Genomic DNA, 18,256 nt, shown 5'->3' on the forward strand with positions numbered 1-18,256 from the left:
TAACACAGGTGTTCTGTTTCAGACATTTCGTAACCTTTGACGATTTACCACATATGTAACTTTGTATGTTTTTTTTAAATAAATTTTTATAAGTAATTGCATTATTTGTATTCTTATTTTCTTTTAGACCTTCTCCATTGGTTTCATGTACGTTTATGGAAACATAACAACAGATCAAATTTACACTTCTAAAACCGCGACGGTTTATATTAGTTTTATGTCGCACGCATTCTCACCAAAAGGATTTAGATTTTCTTACATTCAAACAGGTTTGTGAGGTCACAGAGGTAACTATGTGGCAATAACCCACCTTATGTAGCCTTTATCCTAATGTTTTCCATTCAAAATGTACTACTGTTAAACAATATCTAGTAGCTTGTATGATATTTGTGCAATTTCAGGCAGAAATAAACTTTTTAATATCTTACAGAACCTTCAAATGACACATATTCAACAATGCCAACTTATGGTAACTCAACCATGCCAACACACGGTATGTATTTATAATTCTAGTAAATCTAGTGCATTGTTTCAATATTTATTTTTGAAAGTAACTGTCATTAGGCCGTTATACTAACGGGTTTAAACGTCATACTCTGTAAACTGATTAAGAAATTCATTAAGGCTATAGTTAGTTGCTGGACTCTCCCTTACTTATATAATCTAGTATTTTTTAAACTGTTATCGTCACTTTATAAAATTCCAGATGTTAGTGCAACCCCTGCAAAATTATCAGGATAGGCTTACATACCCTGCGCTATAAAAATTGATTCCATACCCGACTCTATTCTTTTACAAAGTTACTATATGTAGCTCTCTGCTCAATCAATAGAATTACTTTGTTTTTAGGTGAACATATTTTAATTTTATTTGAACATAGGCAGAGTTCCACTTTTAAATGCCCGTTGGCACCCTGACTAACTCTATTATTTTCTTTATCAGCAATCACCACTACAGCTTCTGCTCCAACTGTTCCTGTGTTGCCACCAGTGCAAGGTAAACCCCAAAACTTTGTTACAAAAATTACCCACAAATTTAAATAACTCAGGCAAGGTCCACAAAACATTACTCCCATTTTATAAGACTGTCATTTCACAGCCATCCAAGGACTTTGATTCCTTCACCCACAAAGTTATGTATGTAGTAACTCATAAGCAGCACAAATTCTATGAAACAAAACCGCAATGTTATGACAACTGTCATTCTCTTCTACACGTGGTTAAATAAGTTACATTCATTGATTCAAATGTCCAAAACAATGACATATGTTGTAAGCCATAAGCAGCAGAAGGTGTATGAAACTGAACACCTATGTTATACCTTTCACCATTTTACACAACTATTTCCCACAGTTACAGCAACAGGAGGTAATGGGATCATCTACGTGGACCTTGGTTCATCTCGATACAACTACACCATTACTTTTGATGCCCAGAACATTCAAGTCACAAATGTGGATTCTTACATTATTGAAGGCCTTGGTGCAGATCTAGAATTTGAGTTTGAAGTTGAAGCATATTTTGATGGTGAACTTCTCTCCACTTTGACACTTACTGCTGAAACAAGTGAGAGAGTTTATTATCTTTTGCGTTAGTTTGCTTCTTTTGCAGAGACTGATGATGCCATGTTAGAAATATATAACTCATATAATACAATTTGTTGGACTTGATTTTTGTCACTTACATTTTTCATAGCACTTGATTCTAAGGATTTATTTTCTTTATAGCTTTATAGATTTTCAATCTGGAAAAGGATTTGTTATACCTTTATGAAATAGATCGTTAAAGCTATAAACCAACCTTTCATATAATTTTGTAAATGTTTTCCGCAGAATCTTGCACTGAAACTTGTACCAACGCTGTCTGTGTTGTGGCAACTGGTAACGTGCAAACCTGTAAATGTAGGCCAGGATATACTGAAGAAGAAACAAATACAGTTGCTCTCAATATACAGAACTTGCAGCAACCAAGCTGTGTAGATGTTAATGAATGTGGAATGCCATGGATCACTTGCCCAGCAAACTCTGTCTGTTCCAACACTGTTGGATCTTTTGTATGTCGCTGTGGATCTGGATTTACAATGGAGAATGGAGTGTGTACACGTAAGAAATCATTATATTTTGTATGGTTATTTAATGCGAATGTGGCCTAATAAGTTTTTCCGAATTTTTATTTATTTCTTTCAAAGTCCTTTATCTTGTGCAAAAGAAAAAATTAGGCGTAATTTTAAGAGACATGCTTCAAAGGGTAATAGATCACTTTAATTTTTGTGATGAAAACAGAAACAAACATTTGTGTAATTGGTAACTATCTTTTGTGCCAATTTATTTAAAACGATATAATATTAAACAGTTATATACATCGCAGAAGATGGTTTTTGTTCTGAAACCAAAATGTTTCAGATTAAAATATTTTCATAGAATATCATATTCAAATGACAGTTGTGAGTGTAAATGTGAAGCATGAACAAAAGGCTCTTTGTATTTCAGTTATCAACTTGTGTGAAAAGAGCATACTTTGTGAAAATGGTGGAACCTGCACTCCATTGCCTGGAGACTTTAGGTGCGAGTGTCCACAATATTATAGTGGGAAGTCATGCAAAGATTACACATCACCATGTATAGGTGGACCCTGTGCAAACCTTGGTACTTGTAATGATCTCGGTGGTTCATACTCCTGCTCTTGCACTCAAGCATATTCAGGTAATATGGCATCAAAGCTGAGAAACTAATAATGTTTGTATTTAGTGAATACATCTTAGTCTTATTGGATTTTCTTAAATTGGGCCAAAATGGATATTACTTCCATACTGTGTGTTTTTCCATTTTTTGTGCAGTGATATAATTTAGACCATAATGCAAGGAATGAAAACACACCTGTAACAGAAGATCAGAGCCAGAAAAGCATACACTGTGTTTAACAGTGTGAATTTATTTGAAAGTCAAGTTTTACAAATTTTTAACCTAAACATTTTGCTTAAATTAAAACAGGGGCCACAAACTAGTGTTCACAATCAATGAATAAACTATGGTTTAAACATTTATTTTTATGTGTAGGTCCAACATGCCAAACAGATGTAAATGAATGTACAGCTGGCATTAGTACTTGTGTTGCGAATGCATTCTGTACCAACACAGTAGGAAGTTATAGATGTACATGCAATGAAGGCTACTCAGGTGATGGGTTTGTCAAATGTAATGTTGATGTATTGTTGCCATATGGAGAAAATGCAATGGATGAATTGTTGACTATTGGTGATGATGTAGCTTCACCAAAACTAACGTAAGTCGGATTTATCATTACTTATTTATGTAGTAGGTTTAGCAGACTCACTTTTATTTGAAACTTTTACAAAAAAAGTTTTTACTTGTGCCTTGTTTTCAACGACTGTTGTTTTTTTCTGTTATTTTTCTTCTTTTCTCTGTTTTAAATATCTGACTATTGTTAGTGCATTCAAAAAGATAAATACCATTCGTGTTTATGTTGTATAGTGGGAACTATCATTTTGTCCACTAATCATAGTGGGTTCAATGTTTATTACTTTGTGCATGCTTGGAAGTTGCTATGTATGAAACATTGCGGGAAACTGGGAGATTTATGTGTACTGCTAACTTAACATCCTGTAAAGATCATTCAGTTGTCAATTGGATGGGTTTATAAAAAGTAATTGCTTATTTGGCGATTTTGACAACCTTGGTTAAAGCATCTAACTCCAACCAATAGTCTACAACATTGCATACATCAATATATTTTCCGATTACTTAGATAATGATTACCATTCCAGCATTCCATTTCCAATGGCATTTGGACAGAGAACATTCACCACTTGCCGTGTAACTTCTAATGGTATAATTACCTTTGGTCCTGAGTCTTGGCATGTGCGATACTTGTACCAACCTCGCCAGAACGGGTTCGGTTCTTATAGAGTAGCAATGCTGGCTCCATTCTGGGATGATTTCCATCCAAGCAGGTTCAATGACGGCCGTGTTTATTATCAGGTATATTACGCATTTAATAGTTGTTTATGCTGGCTTATAATTAGCATTGGATAATCAGGCTTCTAATTAGGTATCATGAAGATCTTTTGGTAACATTTAACTTTGCTGGTAATAAATATGAAGTGACTTTAATAGGAGGTCAAAACAATGGTAAACAAAGTAATATGCCACCAGAAGAGCTCTATCAAACCTAAACTCTGTATTATTATATGGTTGCTATTTAGCTCTACCAGAAAATGGTACCAATGCTTTAAAAATATAGTTTTCACGTATGTATGTATAAAAACAAGTTTAAACGAAGGAAAGTGAATACAGTGCTGTGGTATCTTTTCTTCTTTTTCTATTTGCCATATATTACCAAGATTTCAATGCCTGTATTACAGTTGTATTTTTTTATCTGGACATAATGATCTTATAAAATAAAATTAAAATTACTTTAATCAGGTTTACAACAAACAATCCACAACTCTGTCTGTCTCTGCCTCTGCCGTGGTTGCAGAAGTGGACAAAAGGATCGGAGAATTTGTAGGAAACACAAATTTCAAGTCAAGTTATGTTTTGAAAGCAACCTGGCATAATGTGGTCATGTATTATGAGTATTACAACAGAGATTATGTGAGTTTAAGCTATACTTTGATTGAATAATTTTATCAAAATGAAAATTAATCAACTGTAGCAATCTACCTACTGTACCACTTAAATGTCTTACTAGATAGCATTACATGATATAATGTTTATTTGTTCTGGAAAATTTTGAAAACACACTGATCATCATTAGGCCAGTCATGAAACACATTAACAATTTGAAAACTAGGCTTGTCTACAATTGTAATAGGTCTGTGTAGGATTGAATAGATAAATGTAATTTATTCGTACTAGTTTTGTCAGGCTATTACAGTTGCTATACCCTGGGTGTGGACTGTTGTCCAGTTGCAGTATGTCATACAGTGAACATTTTAAGTTTTAATTTCTTACTCTATATATCGGAACAGCCCAGCACCTTCCAAGCCATTTTAGCCTCAAATGGAGAGGAGACATACGTAATATACAACTACAAGGAGGATGCAATGTTATGGAATGTAGACAAGAGATACTATGATAACAACAGAGCTTTGATTGGATATACAAATGCACAAGACCTTGAGTTTATTGAAGTACAAGGAGAATACAGGCCTGACAAACGACCGCAAACCGGTGGTAATTATTAAAGCCTGAATAAAATGAATGTAACTTGCTTTATAATTACGAGGAGGGGCAACAACAGGCTTAATAGGTTTTAATGGTGTGTTCTATTAGGCAACTATTTATATTTTTTGGTCAAACAACATTTAGTTAAAGATAATTAAATTTAATTTTTACTTAGTCTTCATATGCTATTTAGATAATCTTAATGACAAAATAAAACTACTGCTCATCTGTTACAGGAACTAGAAACGGGCAGTATTTCTACCATTTGACACCAAGCTCCTCTAAAACTTCCAAGTCAAGTGCAAAGGCTGCATGTATGGCTTGGTACAATGAAGATAAGGATGATAAAACAGATGGATGGCTGGAGTCAAATACAACACAGCCATGCCCATGCACTGCTGCACAAGCCATACTTGATCCACGCTTTGCACTTAGTGTTGAGGTTCATCTGAACTGGATTAAGTTATTTACCGACTGGTACTCGCAATATTCATGGTGGTCAGATTATAATTACGTCAATGGAAGCAGCATTGAAACTGATGAATGGAATTATGAAGAAAGTAAGTTCTATGTCAAGTTATGTTTGATTTTTAATTTTTAAAGATGCAAGTTATAGTTTATAACATTTTACAGCTTATATAAACATATGTTGTATTAGGTTTTATTACTGGATTCGCTTAATTTAGTTTCCTTTCCATAACACATAATGTAGTATTGGGTTATTTGTGTATCATAGTTGTCTAATAACACAATTCTCGGTCCATGCGCCTGACCTTTGCTTATCTGGCCATGAACCCTTACCATTTTTAATGTCATAAACTTAATATTATGTTTAGCTGCTTACCACCGGTGTTACCAACTACGTAGCAACACTGGGCCACGTTGTTGCTATGGTAGCAGAGAAACCGAATTCAATATCTTTTGGGGTTGGTGGATTGGTGGGCCCCTTCTACAAGGCCCAATGAGTAGCAGATATGAGAGATACCAGATTCCATTGGTGGAAGACAGTACTGATTGGTGGGATTGGATTTATTACAGAGACCAAGCAAGATTTAATGAGCAACTCAGGCTTGCTTTAGGTTTGTAAAAACTGGTTGAAAAGTAGTGTCATAATCAAGTTACATTTTCCACACCTTGGAATTGATTATCATTTAGGCATGTGCTTTAAATTTCACTAATTTTCAATTAAAAAATGCAATGGTACTTTTTTTAAAGTCTAGATAACAGCAAAAGTTAAAGGTACCCTTAAACATGGTGACTTTTAATTACCAATTCAAAGTTTCGGACATGATCTTTAAGTAAGCACCTGAATGCATCGCATTTTTTCAACCTTTAAATACGGGGAGCCCCAGCCCCCAACACCAAAACTGCTTGCATACACCTGTACGAAATATTATCCACATTGGACTAGTGTGATCTGGTGTGATCCATGCGCCCAACAGCATTGCAGTAAGGTGTATTTCAGCATGCTTGTAATATCATTTCTGCAGAAAAAGATCTGATTCCACGAAGGCAATGTTGTATTGAGAGTGAATCTGACTACTACTGTGATTTGTACAAGCAGAGAAGACCAGCAGCAACATGCGATGGATATGAACAAGTCTTTCCTAGTAATTATTTTTAAAATTCAAACAAAATGGCAGTAGTGCAAGAGCTTAAAAACTTGTGGGTTACTTGAAATACGCTTACATTGTTTGGATCTGTTTGCATTATTTCAAATATTTTTTAGTATTTATTGCGTAAATCATTTTGGATCAAGTGCTACAAAATACTGAACGATAAAAATCCAGTTTATCGAGTATGTATTGTGCCTGAAACAGCATCATAAGTCTCTTATTTAAATAGAATTCTGTTTGTTACTGTATTCATAGGGAAAAATAAAATTTATGCTATGTTGAATAAAAATTTAAACTATTTTAGAATGGACAGTTGGTGACCATCAAATAAAAGTTAAAATAAAAAACTATTTTAGGTTAAAAAATTTGGTGACCCTATATAAAAAACTAAATAAAAAACTTTTCCAGGCTGGACATTTGGTGACCCCCATATTACCACTATTGATAGCAACCAATATACTTTCAATGGAGTAGGAGAATTCCATTACTTGTATGCACCCGGTGTTTTTAGTATTCAAGCTCGTATTAAAAAAGCAACTACAGCCGATGGTGGTGAAGCTGGTGGAACCATCTTTGTTGCTTTTGCTGTGAAGGATCATGAATACAGTAACTCAGGCACTGTGAGTACATTTATTTAGTTAATTTATATAAAAGGAATATAGTATGCAGATATTAGGAGTAAAGTAAATTAGAGTAGCAACCTAGAAATAGGATATCTTCAAAGGACTGCATTAAAAATGTCAAAAAATTGTTTGTTTTTTTGTGCTGGTTTATCCCTTTGCCCCAGTTTTAAATTAACCGGTTATGTCTTGAATGGATGATTGTAACCTATTTATCATGATGTGTTGTGGGGCAACCACAGTAGGTATAACAAAAGTGTTCTGTTTCTTACACCTCATAACAACTGTGCATAAAACCATTGCTCTAACGACTACAACTGTCTGGCCCCTAAATTCTCAACACAATGATATTTTCAAACCTACTCTAGTGTTTTTTATTCAGGTTCAATTTGACATTGACTCCTCTCATGTTAATGGCACAGGAGTCCTTGTATCGGTCAATGGTGTTTCACAGACACTAACAACAGGTAAAATATAACATTTTGGACTAGATTTGTTTTAATTTATGACTCTCATGTTTTTACCGAATTGTGTTTTCTATTGTTAGTATTTTTTTGTTGTTGTTAAACTCTTGTTGCTGTTTTTATGTTATTTTTCTTGTAGCATAATTTAATGACTAGTTCCTTTTTCATTTTTATTTTTTGACTGCGTTTAAAGGAAAAAAAAGCGTTATGTAATTGCTGCTACCATCATGTTAACCTCTAAACTTTTGTATTTCAGTTGAGACATCTATTAACCAAGTAAGTTTATCAATAAAAGATGGATCCTACCAAGCTAAATTTCCTTCTGGTTCATCAGTTGTTGTGTCTGCTGCAGGTAAGGAAATAAAAGCAAGCGCTTAAACTCGCTTCATTAACATTCATGTGTTATCTCGTATAATTATTCCCACTGGTTTAGGTCTTACTGTTGTGTGTTACTCTTCTCTATGTGATCTACTGATACGTTCATTTTAAGTTGAATAAAGCCTATGATTAGTTTTACTCGTCAAGTAGGCTTTCGACAAACTTCTTTTTTTATTATGACCCAAACTTTTAATGAAACTTGTTTATAGCCGAATCTCTATTGAACGAGTTGTTTTCTGCATATTTAGGTTCCATTTAGTCTTACTTGGTTCTAATTAAATATAAATGGCTTTGGTGTATTAACCGCACCTTTTCAACCAAGTAAATGTAAATTTAATTTCAGAATACATGCTAAGTATGCAGTTTACTGGAGATACTGGAAGTTTAAGGAATGTGTCAAAGGGATTACTTGGTGAGGTTTATTGAACACAAACTTTATACATAAATATACATAACATAAATAATTGTCTTCATATGTTTAGCTTTGAAAATTATGAAACCATCTTTGGCCAACGTTCTGCTGTGGCAGTAAACATTAATTTACAAATTGGAGCTTAAGATTTTTTAAATATGACAGTTTTTTGTGTAACAATTTTTTTAAAGATTTGAAAGCCAAACATAGGCTTTGGTAAAAAGTAGACATTTTTTTGTAATTAATTTTTTTTGTGTTTACTTAGGGAAATGGAATGGAGTGAAAGAAGATGATTTTGAGTTAAGGAATGGAACTATTCTTACTTGGGAAGACTTACAACCAACAGATAACTTGGATATTTTGAATGGAACTTTGCTGGAGCAGAAACTTTACACCTTCGGTCTTTCTTGTAAGTTTTTTACATATCTGTTTACATATACTCTTTTTAGGGCAATGTGCCAACCGTGGCCTAAATCCACTGATGTGGATTGGATGGGTAATTGGTAAATGTCATTTTTTTATTATGCTCATGCCAAATACAAATGTAAGAGTACTTTGTTGAAGACGCATTGTAATTTTGTATCTGTGTATGTATTCGCCAGTTAAGGAATGCACATTGTTGTATTATTACTACTTATAATAAACAACTGAGATTACCCTCGCATACCATATTGTTGCCTTGTACAACTCATGCTCAACCCAAGCTCTGGCAAGTTAAAATGATGGAAATGTTAAATTAAAACTTTCAAAAACAACTTTTTAAAATGTTAAATGTTCCAGGGCAAATAACAGAGAGTGAGAGTGTTTTCAACTACAGTGGGGGTGGTGACACTTTTGCCTTGCATAACCCGACACCAACATCTGAGCCTCCATTCCTGGAGGTGCTTGTTGCCCAGCAGGCCACAGAAAGCCATTTCCAATCTGTTAAGGAGAACTGCACAACAAATGGGGTGGTATCAACCACTTGTTTATATGATGTGCTGGTCACGAACAGGACTGCCATAGGGCAGGCAACTTTAACAAATTCTGATTCTTCAACAGCTGCTGCTGCGGCTAACTGTAAGTTTTTGGTAAATTCCTGATAAGTATATTATAAAAATGTTCTTCCGAAATGGCCATGTTTCTAAAATTGAGTGTGCAATGGCCAACCTGTTTTAAAACAATGTTGCATACTAGATTTAACTGAATAATTAAATATTTTGTATACATTGTTTAAAAACTCTCATTTTTTCCAGCAAACAACCCACCTAATATAACAGTGGTAGATGGAGCTAAAATTGAAAATGGAAACACTTTCTTGGCCCAACTGACCATACTTTCAACATTCAGTGTTTCCGCTGTTGATCCAGATGGTGACAGTGTTACCTTTTCAATTTTTGCCAACAATTCTATATCTGGCATCACTATTGACTCAAGTAAGTTGGAACATCAATTATTTTACTATAGAATGTTAGGTATTTATATTTTAGTTTTTGGACACATATGTCTTTAATACACCTACTTTAATTTGACCAACTTTTAACACTCAGTTAAGTAACTGATAATTAAAATGCTATATTGCTTTGTTCTACAGTATAACGTCTGCGTATGTTTTGTGGCATACCATAAAATAATATACATATATATAATATAAGTTTCGTAGTGTATTTCAAATTGAAAGTCTTTTAATTAAAGCATTAGTGTTGTGTTGCAATTTGAAATTGATTTATAAAGAATTAGTCTTATTGTTTTAATTTAAAAATCTTCTATAAAGCATTATTGTAAAAAGTTTAACACACCACAATTTTTCTAGGCACTGGAGTTGTATCATGGACACCAAATGATGCAAACAAGATTACAGGAAATACGAACCAAACCCTTGTCATACAAGCCTTGGATGGGAAGGGTGGTGAAGCTGTGTTGAACATCAATATTAAACTGTGTGTTTGTGCTAATGGTGGAAGTTGTCTAAATGATGAAATAGTAATCGGAAGAGAAAATTATGCGGTAAGTTCAGTTTAAAAGAATGATTGTAACTTATATATTCTTGTGTGGTTGGGAAGGCAGTCACTATAACATGAGTGCATACTTACCAAGTTACAATGTATGTAACTTTGGGTCATTATTTTTGGTGGAGATTTTAAATTTTAATATTGTTTGGCTGACTTTTTAGATAGCCCATAAGGAACTTTTGGTAATTGCTGATAAGTAACTTGCTTGAGGACACACCTGCAATGGTAGCAACATTAAACCTCAAACTTATATCTTCTGCTCCACCAGGTTTATATTTCATAAAAAATAATTATTTCAGATTGTTGGTTGTAATTGTACTGATGCTTACTCTGGTGATGATTGTTCAGAAGATAGGAATGGATGTCTCTTGTCAGCTTGTTTTGCTGGTGTAACATGCACTGATAACCCTGCACCTGCTACAGGGGAAACTTGTGGAGATTGTCCAGCAGGAACCACAGGTATGTGGCTATCTTTCTTTGTTACATTGTTGACCTTTTTTATGGGTCTGAGATTCAGGCCAGATTTAGCTTTAAGTGCGTTAATCTTGTAACAGTCATCTATTTCGCAATGGTTTCTGAGGTAATAGGTGGACTCTAGCTTCCATTCTATAGAACAAAATACAGAATGAAAGCGTGTCAATGAAATAGCAAATGAAGTTTGTTTTTTTAATACTACACACTGCCCAGACGTTCTAACATGATATTTCATATGACACTTTTATTGAAGTAGTTTCAAAGCCTTATTCTTCTCTTCTCTGTTTTAATAATTCTTCACCACTGTATTCAAAGAAATATTTTTCAATATACCAGGTGATGGTAGAAACTGCACCAACATCAACCATTGTGAATCGAACCCATGTGCTCACCTTTGTGAACCACTTTATAATGCTTACCAATGCACTTGTAATGATGGATATCAATTAAATGCAAACAATCGCACTTGTGATGACATAAATGAATGCACAGAAGCCACACCTTGTAATGTGAAGCCTAACTCACTTTGCAACAACACAATTGGAAATTACACGTATGTAAATATAACATGAATTACCTTTGGAGACAATGTTTTGGCATCTTTTGTGAGTAGGATCGAAAGAAAAAAATATTGGTTAATTTGATAAGTCTATATGCGCCTTTTTCTATTTTGTTCCATCCTAGTAAGGTCATGCGGTGTGACACGCCATGGAACTTGAGATTTTGACCATCTGCGCATTTATCCTTGGCTTGTAAATTTACAGCATCCATAATTTTACGTCAGCACGCTTCTAATAGTGTACTTATAAAACATTTAAATTTTTAATAAGTAGTTAAATATACTTTGAACATTATTTTTGTTACCAAATGAAAATTATATTATTGGTAATACGTTGATATAACATCTTCTTTGATAAAATCAAATTATTTTAGTTGCTATTGTCCTTCTGGATTCAGTGAAGGCAACAACAGATGTGATGATGTAAATGAATGTACAGCAAATACATTCACCTGCCCATCCACTGCTACCAGTTGCTTCAATAAACTGGGGACATATGGATGTTCCTGCAACTCTGGATACTCCAGGTGAATTAAAAATAAATGTAACTTATTTATCCTTATGTAATGGGCAATGACAGTTACTGTAACATGAGTCATGGATATTCTATTTTCAGCACCTTATGCCTGCTTACGAGTTACCACTTATTTAAACTTGTGGCTCAGTTTTTGGGGGGTATTTTTTGTAATGTTTGGCTGACAATTTAGCCAACTGATAAGGACCAGTGAGCATGAGGTGTATGAATGCACCATCCTTTCTGGTTGGTGTGTAACAAGACACCTATGTTATAACTCGACAATGAGCATAAGTTTATGAACCTACATAAACCCACTCACGTTTAATGTCAGATTTCAGTCTCAAAATACAGTTTGCACTTTTTCTAATACAGTTATCCATTACTACAAAATACAAACATGGTATATATTTATATACATTATGCTTACAGAGCTGCAGGTGCAGATGAGCAATCAGCTTGTACTGACACTGATGAATGTGCATTGAACCAACACACATGTGATAGTGTAACGCAAGTGTGTAGGAACATTGAACCTGGTTTTCAATGTGATTGCAAGTAAGTGTTTTATTCTTTGTGCTGTTTAAATAATATGATCTTTGGCTTATTGTTTGTTATAAAAACGATAACCGTCATGCCATTTTAACATGTGAATAATGTGGTGTAATGGGCCAATCCTGGGTAATCCTAGGACCCATGGCATGCCATGCTGAGGGACCTTACTCACATACAATAAAATGTAAACAATTATTTGGGTTAATTAGGTTACATTAATTATATCAGCTCCTTTTATAAAACAGGACAGGATTCGAACTTGTGAATGGTGTATGTGATGACATAAGAGAATGTCAAAACTCCCTACTAAACAACTGTACATCACCAAACATGCAATGTGTTGAACAAGAACCAGGCTTCTCATGTGCTTGTTTGCCAGGATACCAACTTAATGGGCAGGTGAGTGTCATCATATTGGAATATTTAGTGTGCGCTGATTTACAAGTTTTTGGGCCTAAAAAAGATCTAAATGATACAATTTTCGGTATGCAGGTTTTTGTCTATGACACTTAACAGTAGTTGTTCTGACCTAGTGGTTACTTATAAGTTGTCATACATTAAAAAGTATAAATACTAATTTAATCAGTCACACTAAGTTAGCTATGTGGCAATTCGTAAACAGGCACAAGCTGTATAGAACACCCAATTTATAGATACTGCCATTGTTCTGTCATGTGAGAATGAATAAGTAAGTTACATTCATGACATAAAAATTTATTTATTTATTCATTAAGTTATGTGAGGACATCAATGAATGCTTGACAAGTGGAATCTGTCCAGTGAATAGCAACTGTGTGAATAGAGATGGGGGATACACATGCATATGCGACCCTAACTATGTCTGCCCTGGTAAGTACGATCTTAGTCTGTTATTTATACTGTTTTACCAAGTAGGGCATAAAGCTCATTAAAAAAATCCTTTGTCTTTTTGTGGTATGACTTTTTGGTAAAGTATTTTGAGCTATTTTTTGTCCATTGAAATGTGTTTTCTTAAAGCTCTTGTAAAATGGGATGAGATATTGTTACTTAAATGTTAGGCATGCATTATTTTTGCCTGGAAAAGGAAATTTAGGCTTCTGATTTTATGATTTCTTGTTGGTGATATATTTATTGGACCATTTTTATAGTTATTTAATTTTCTTGCTCTTAGTTCAAACCCAGTGGTCACTAATGGGTTGTCTAAATTAACATGCATACAAAATATATATGTAAAAAAATACCAGTCACATATGTGGAAACTTGTAAGCTGACATGAGGTGTATGAAACAAAACACCTGTGTATCATGATTATCGTTTTCCGGCCGCGCAAGGATAAAGCAAAGTACATTATTCATTCATTTTAGTGAATCCATTTGTCAACCCTGTCACTGTACTGAGTAAATCCAGGAGTTGTATGACAATTATCGTTGATGAAGGTTCACTTTATGGTCTCTATGAGGTAGGTTGTAGTGTGTAAATAAGGAATGAGGATACATATGTTAAACCTGGGCAGTGAGCATAAGGTGTAAAAACACACCGTAATATGTATAAATAGCACCTATGTTGTAACTGGACAGTAAGTATGAAGTGTAAGAATACACCATGTGTGACTGGTTTATAGGAAAACACCTATGACACCTATGTTATAACTCATTGGAAGTTAGAATATGCGTGTTTGCCCCAAGGATTGATGTTTAGTTGCCAGTAGCAATAATATAAATAGGCCTAAAGGAGATCTTTTAAAAAAATTTTTTGATACGCCCCTTGGACAAAAAAAACGACAAACCCTGATGATGTCTTGGAAATAAAACACAAAACCATCATTTGTCACATGATTTCTTTTATTATACATCTGGCGGCAAGACCACAATATTATATATATATATATATATCATACAATAAGTTTTTAATCTTAACTCCAGGTTAAAGCTGTTTCTGACCAAAACAACTTCTTGATCAACTCCACAACAATTAAAACAAGATTATGTGGTTTGTCTCCAAACACCAATTACAATATCAGTGTTAGGGTTCTTGCGTTGAAGGATTCAAATGATTTTTACACAACCACTGAATTCAGTCAAGTCACAGTGGCTACAACAGGTTAACTTATATATACTGTTCGTGCTAGGCATGTTTTTACTTGTATTTGCTCTTCCAGCAAAAAATAATTGACACATTTTTTATTTTTTATTTATTTTTTATGTAAGCCAGTAAGTAGTAACTATAGCATATTTATGCTGATTAATTGGTTTCCATGCTAATGTTTTACTAAGTTCATTCTGCTGTAACAGCATAATGCCTACTGCCTTACTAGTATCATGACAATAACACAATTTTTAATTTCCATGCACTAAAATATCTTAAAATCTGTAAACTATCAAATTTGTCCAAACTTAATGGACCACTGGTCAGGTTTTATTACTTACAGGATTGCGGGGTTGGTGTATTTTTAGTGCAAGTTTTAAGCAATATCACTTTGCTGTTGATTCGCTTCTACTCGTTTTTAAAATAATAAGATAAACTGATGTTATGGTATTTACAATACCTATGGAGGCTTTTAAAATGAATGCATAAAAATTAGATTATCTTAACCTTCCCTATTTACACAGATGCTACAAAGATCCGTTTCTCCTTACGCATCACATCTGAAACATACACAGCAGAGATGGCAGATATTAATTCCGCTGCATCACTTGCGCTGAGGAGTCGTCATGAGAGCACACTGAACTCTGGATTAACCTTCAACGTTGGAGGAAATTCTGTGACATCATCGGCTGTTCTCTTCATCAGATTAACGTGAGTTAAACTTAACATAGAAGTGCTTTTAATAACGTAACCAATATTTTGTAGAATATATATTTTGCATAAAATGGTGTTTTATTTAATTTAATGGATTTTTATGGGTGTTGTCTTCATAAGATTAACAGGAGTAAAACTTGATTTGGGATAAGTCTTATGAAATAGGTGCCTGACAAAAATCAAGTCCAACGAGTCTGTAGGAAATATATTTCCCATAAAATAGAAAAATCAGTCTCTGCCAAGAGACAAGAAAGAACAAGATTGAAAAAAATGCATATCAAATGTTCAAAATTATAGGGTTTCCAAAATCTGCAAGTTTTACTAATTAGAAAGACCCCTTAAACACAGGTCATTTGTAACTAATACTGCCATACTAAACTTTAATAAATTAGCAAAAAAAAATCAGGGGGAATCAATATTTTTCGAAAATCTGTGTGAATAAAATATGATAAATATTGATGCATTGATTTATGTCCAACTTTAAACCACCCGCAGATCAGGAAGTGTTCGTGCAGATTCTGAGGCTTCTCTTACTTCTCGTAGTCTTGCTGACTCAACAGCAACTGCAGATGGTTCAAATCTTAACTCAGCAAACTATGCGAGTCTTGAAACAAGTATGTTATTATAACATTTGATGATATGTAAAACTTTATATTATTATAAAATTTTATGTTATTGCAAAACTTTATGTTATGGTGAAATTTTATGTTATTGGTAATTTTTTTTGTTGTTGTAAAATTTCATGTTACTGTAAAACTTTCTGTTAATTTATGTTATTAAAAAACTGGTAAAATATATCTGACTAAATTCACCTAAAAAAAGTTGTGATAATAAAAATCATAAACATTACTTATATGTTTAAATATTTTTTTCAGTCACGAATGTTCCCAAACCACCTGCCAATCTCATAATTAGTGAAGTTACTGATTCTATGATTACTTTAAGATATGATGCTGTTGCTGGAGCTATTCAGTATGAAGTGCAGTGTAAGTTTTACTTGTTTGAGAACACACTGTGCAAGCTTTATCCCTCGCATGTTTTAACAACTGTCGTTATGTTGAATTTTTTTTTTCCTGTCTTGATTAATTGGATCCATGCTAGTATATTAAATTATTCATTTTACTATATTACTAAAAAAATTAAAGTTTGTGTTGTTTTGTGTTTTATAATTTTTTTTTTGACTTGTATTATTTTTTCATCAATATCCTTTTTTTCTAAAATCATTTTTTTTACAGTAACACATGGACAAAACATTAGCAGCTACATGACCACAGCCACAACGTACACCATAAGCAATGTTCCATCTAACACCATATGTTCAATTCAAGTCCGTGTCATTGCGACTGTTGGAACAACTGCAGCTGCACGATCTGACTTTTCCGACTCAATTGAAACAACCACTCGTAAGTATTTGGGTTTCTTCTGTAGCATATTTTTTCATGGCCTGGACTAAGTCTTCGCCACATATGTCCAAAACTCTTGCCACAGATTTTTTGTCCTTATCATTTTACCCGAATATATTCTGCCAAATGTTTTGTCCCGAAACTTTTCCCAGCTGTTTTTGTTTCGTCTAGGCATTTGTTGTCAAATAATAATTATTGCCTCTTTGTATATTTATGACATATTGTAACATAATAATTTTTCTATATATAGATACCGGCCATATTGTAACATGTTATTTACCCCTATAGGCCCTGTTGTTCTTGGTCTCCTAGTTTCCTCTATCACTGAGACAAGTGCAGTGATCACCTTCAGCTCAGTAACAAGGGGCGTGTACTACACGGTTCAATCAGATTCCAGCTCCAACAACCTCACCCAATCAAGTGTCGTTTCTGGAAGTTTAAGTTTGAGTGTAGGGGGGTTGGTCAAAAGTAACACTTATACATACACTGTGGTAGCAGTTGCTTTAGATGTAGATGGTAATCATCATTCAAGCGCACCAGCAACTGTTACTTTTACTACAAGTGGTAGGTTATCCAAGCTTTTGTTTTGTCCATGAATTCATAACATTTTAAAATCAAATAAAAACAAAAGATTTGGGAAGTTTTGTAAAGAAGTTCTGTTTGAAAGTATTGGCTGTTGCAAAATTGTAGGTGATTTGTTAGTGTTAAGACATAACAAATCGTATATTTATTTGAACTGGGTTGTTGTTTTATTTGTGAAAATTATTTAGTACTTCAATATCTAGCATTATTTGGCAGGGTTAACCAAAAAACAACCACCCGTTGTAATGTAACAAAACTAGGCGCTGTATCAAAACGGTAGAAACTTTTTTACCTTTATTGATTGGTTTAAGTATTTGAAGTAACTGTTTTATCTATCTTTAATAAATGTTTGTCATAAACATTGCCATTTTCATAAATTTTTTATTGCAGTATTATAATTTTTTAGATAAAAAATAAAAATTGTATACCAGCTAGAAAAGTTAATAGTTTTTTTCCACTTAAAGGTTTGTGTGGAAACAATCCTTGTTATAATGGAGGTCTGTGCTCGGAGATTGGAACTATTGTTGGTTGCACGTAAGTTTAGTGTTCTTACAAAAGCTATATAAAAGTCACACAACAGTTTTTATGGAAAAGATTCAGATTCTTTGTATTTTTTCTGATTTTTGTCAAAGTTTTGCATATTTCCTATACATCAATACTGCCCTGTGATAACAACTGCATCCAAATTCAAACATTTTACCGCAATTTCTAATATTGCAAANCTC

At 33.7% G+C, this 18,256-nt stretch overlaps 1 protein-coding gene across 3 annotated transcripts in view; it reads left to right on the forward strand.

Moving 5' to 3' along the window:
* LOC100183467 overlaps positions 1–18,256 on the forward strand; it is a 29,759-nt gene that overhangs the window by 10,566 nt on the left and 937 nt on the right. For 2 of the 3 annotated variants that reach the window (XM_026834710.1, XM_026834711.1), the window contains 33 exons: positions 943–996; positions 1,353–1,565; positions 1,832–2,101; positions 2,489–2,701; positions 3,056–3,281; positions 3,784–3,997; positions 4,442–4,612; positions 4,990–5,194; positions 5,422–5,745; positions 6,022–6,264; positions 6,676–6,795; positions 7,210–7,421; positions 7,804–7,888; positions 8,142–8,237; positions 8,607–8,675; positions 8,941–9,084; positions 9,456–9,734; positions 9,911–10,090; positions 10,468–10,661; positions 10,966–11,125; positions 11,477–11,693; positions 12,074–12,226; positions 12,646–12,771; positions 13,014–13,167; positions 13,503–13,617; positions 14,112–14,206; positions 14,670–14,847; positions 15,357–15,543; positions 16,042–16,160; positions 16,422–16,532; positions 16,782–16,949; positions 17,238–17,513; positions 17,996–18,065. In XM_026834710.1, the coding sequence (XP_026690511.1) occupies positions 943–996; positions 1,353–1,565; positions 1,832–2,101; positions 2,489–2,701; positions 3,056–3,281; positions 3,784–3,997; positions 4,442–4,612; positions 4,990–5,194; positions 5,422–5,745; positions 6,022–6,264; positions 6,676–6,795; positions 7,210–7,421; positions 7,804–7,888; positions 8,142–8,237; positions 8,607–8,675; positions 8,941–9,084; positions 9,456–9,734; positions 9,911–10,090; positions 10,468–10,661; positions 10,966–11,125; positions 11,477–11,693; positions 12,074–12,226; positions 12,646–12,771; positions 13,014–13,167; positions 13,503–13,617; positions 14,112–14,206; positions 14,670–14,847; positions 15,357–15,543; positions 16,042–16,160; positions 16,422–16,532; positions 16,782–16,949; positions 17,238–17,513; positions 17,996–18,065 (5,641 nt within the window). Of the gene's footprint in view, positions 1–127; positions 270–430; positions 494–942; positions 997–1,352; positions 1,566–1,831; positions 2,102–2,488; positions 2,702–3,055; positions 3,282–3,783; positions 3,998–4,441; positions 4,613–4,989; positions 5,195–5,421; positions 5,746–6,021; positions 6,265–6,675; positions 6,796–7,209; positions 7,422–7,803; positions 7,889–8,141; positions 8,238–8,606; positions 8,676–8,940; positions 9,085–9,455; positions 9,735–9,910; positions 10,091–10,467; positions 10,662–10,965; positions 11,126–11,476; positions 11,694–12,073; positions 12,227–12,645; positions 12,772–13,013; positions 13,168–13,502; positions 13,618–14,111; positions 14,207–14,669; positions 14,848–15,356; positions 15,544–16,041; positions 16,161–16,421; positions 16,533–16,781; positions 16,950–17,237; positions 17,514–17,995; positions 18,066–18,256 lie in introns of all 3 variants that reach the window. The other variant, XM_009860475.3, reaches the window with a different exon arrangement.

Source organism: Ciona intestinalis, chromosome 5 (assembly GCF_000224145.3).
Source record: "Ciona intestinalis chromosome 5, KH, whole genome shotgun sequence".
Classification (NCBI taxonomy): domain Eukaryota; kingdom Metazoa; phylum Chordata; class Ascidiacea; order Phlebobranchia; family Cionidae; genus Ciona; species Ciona intestinalis.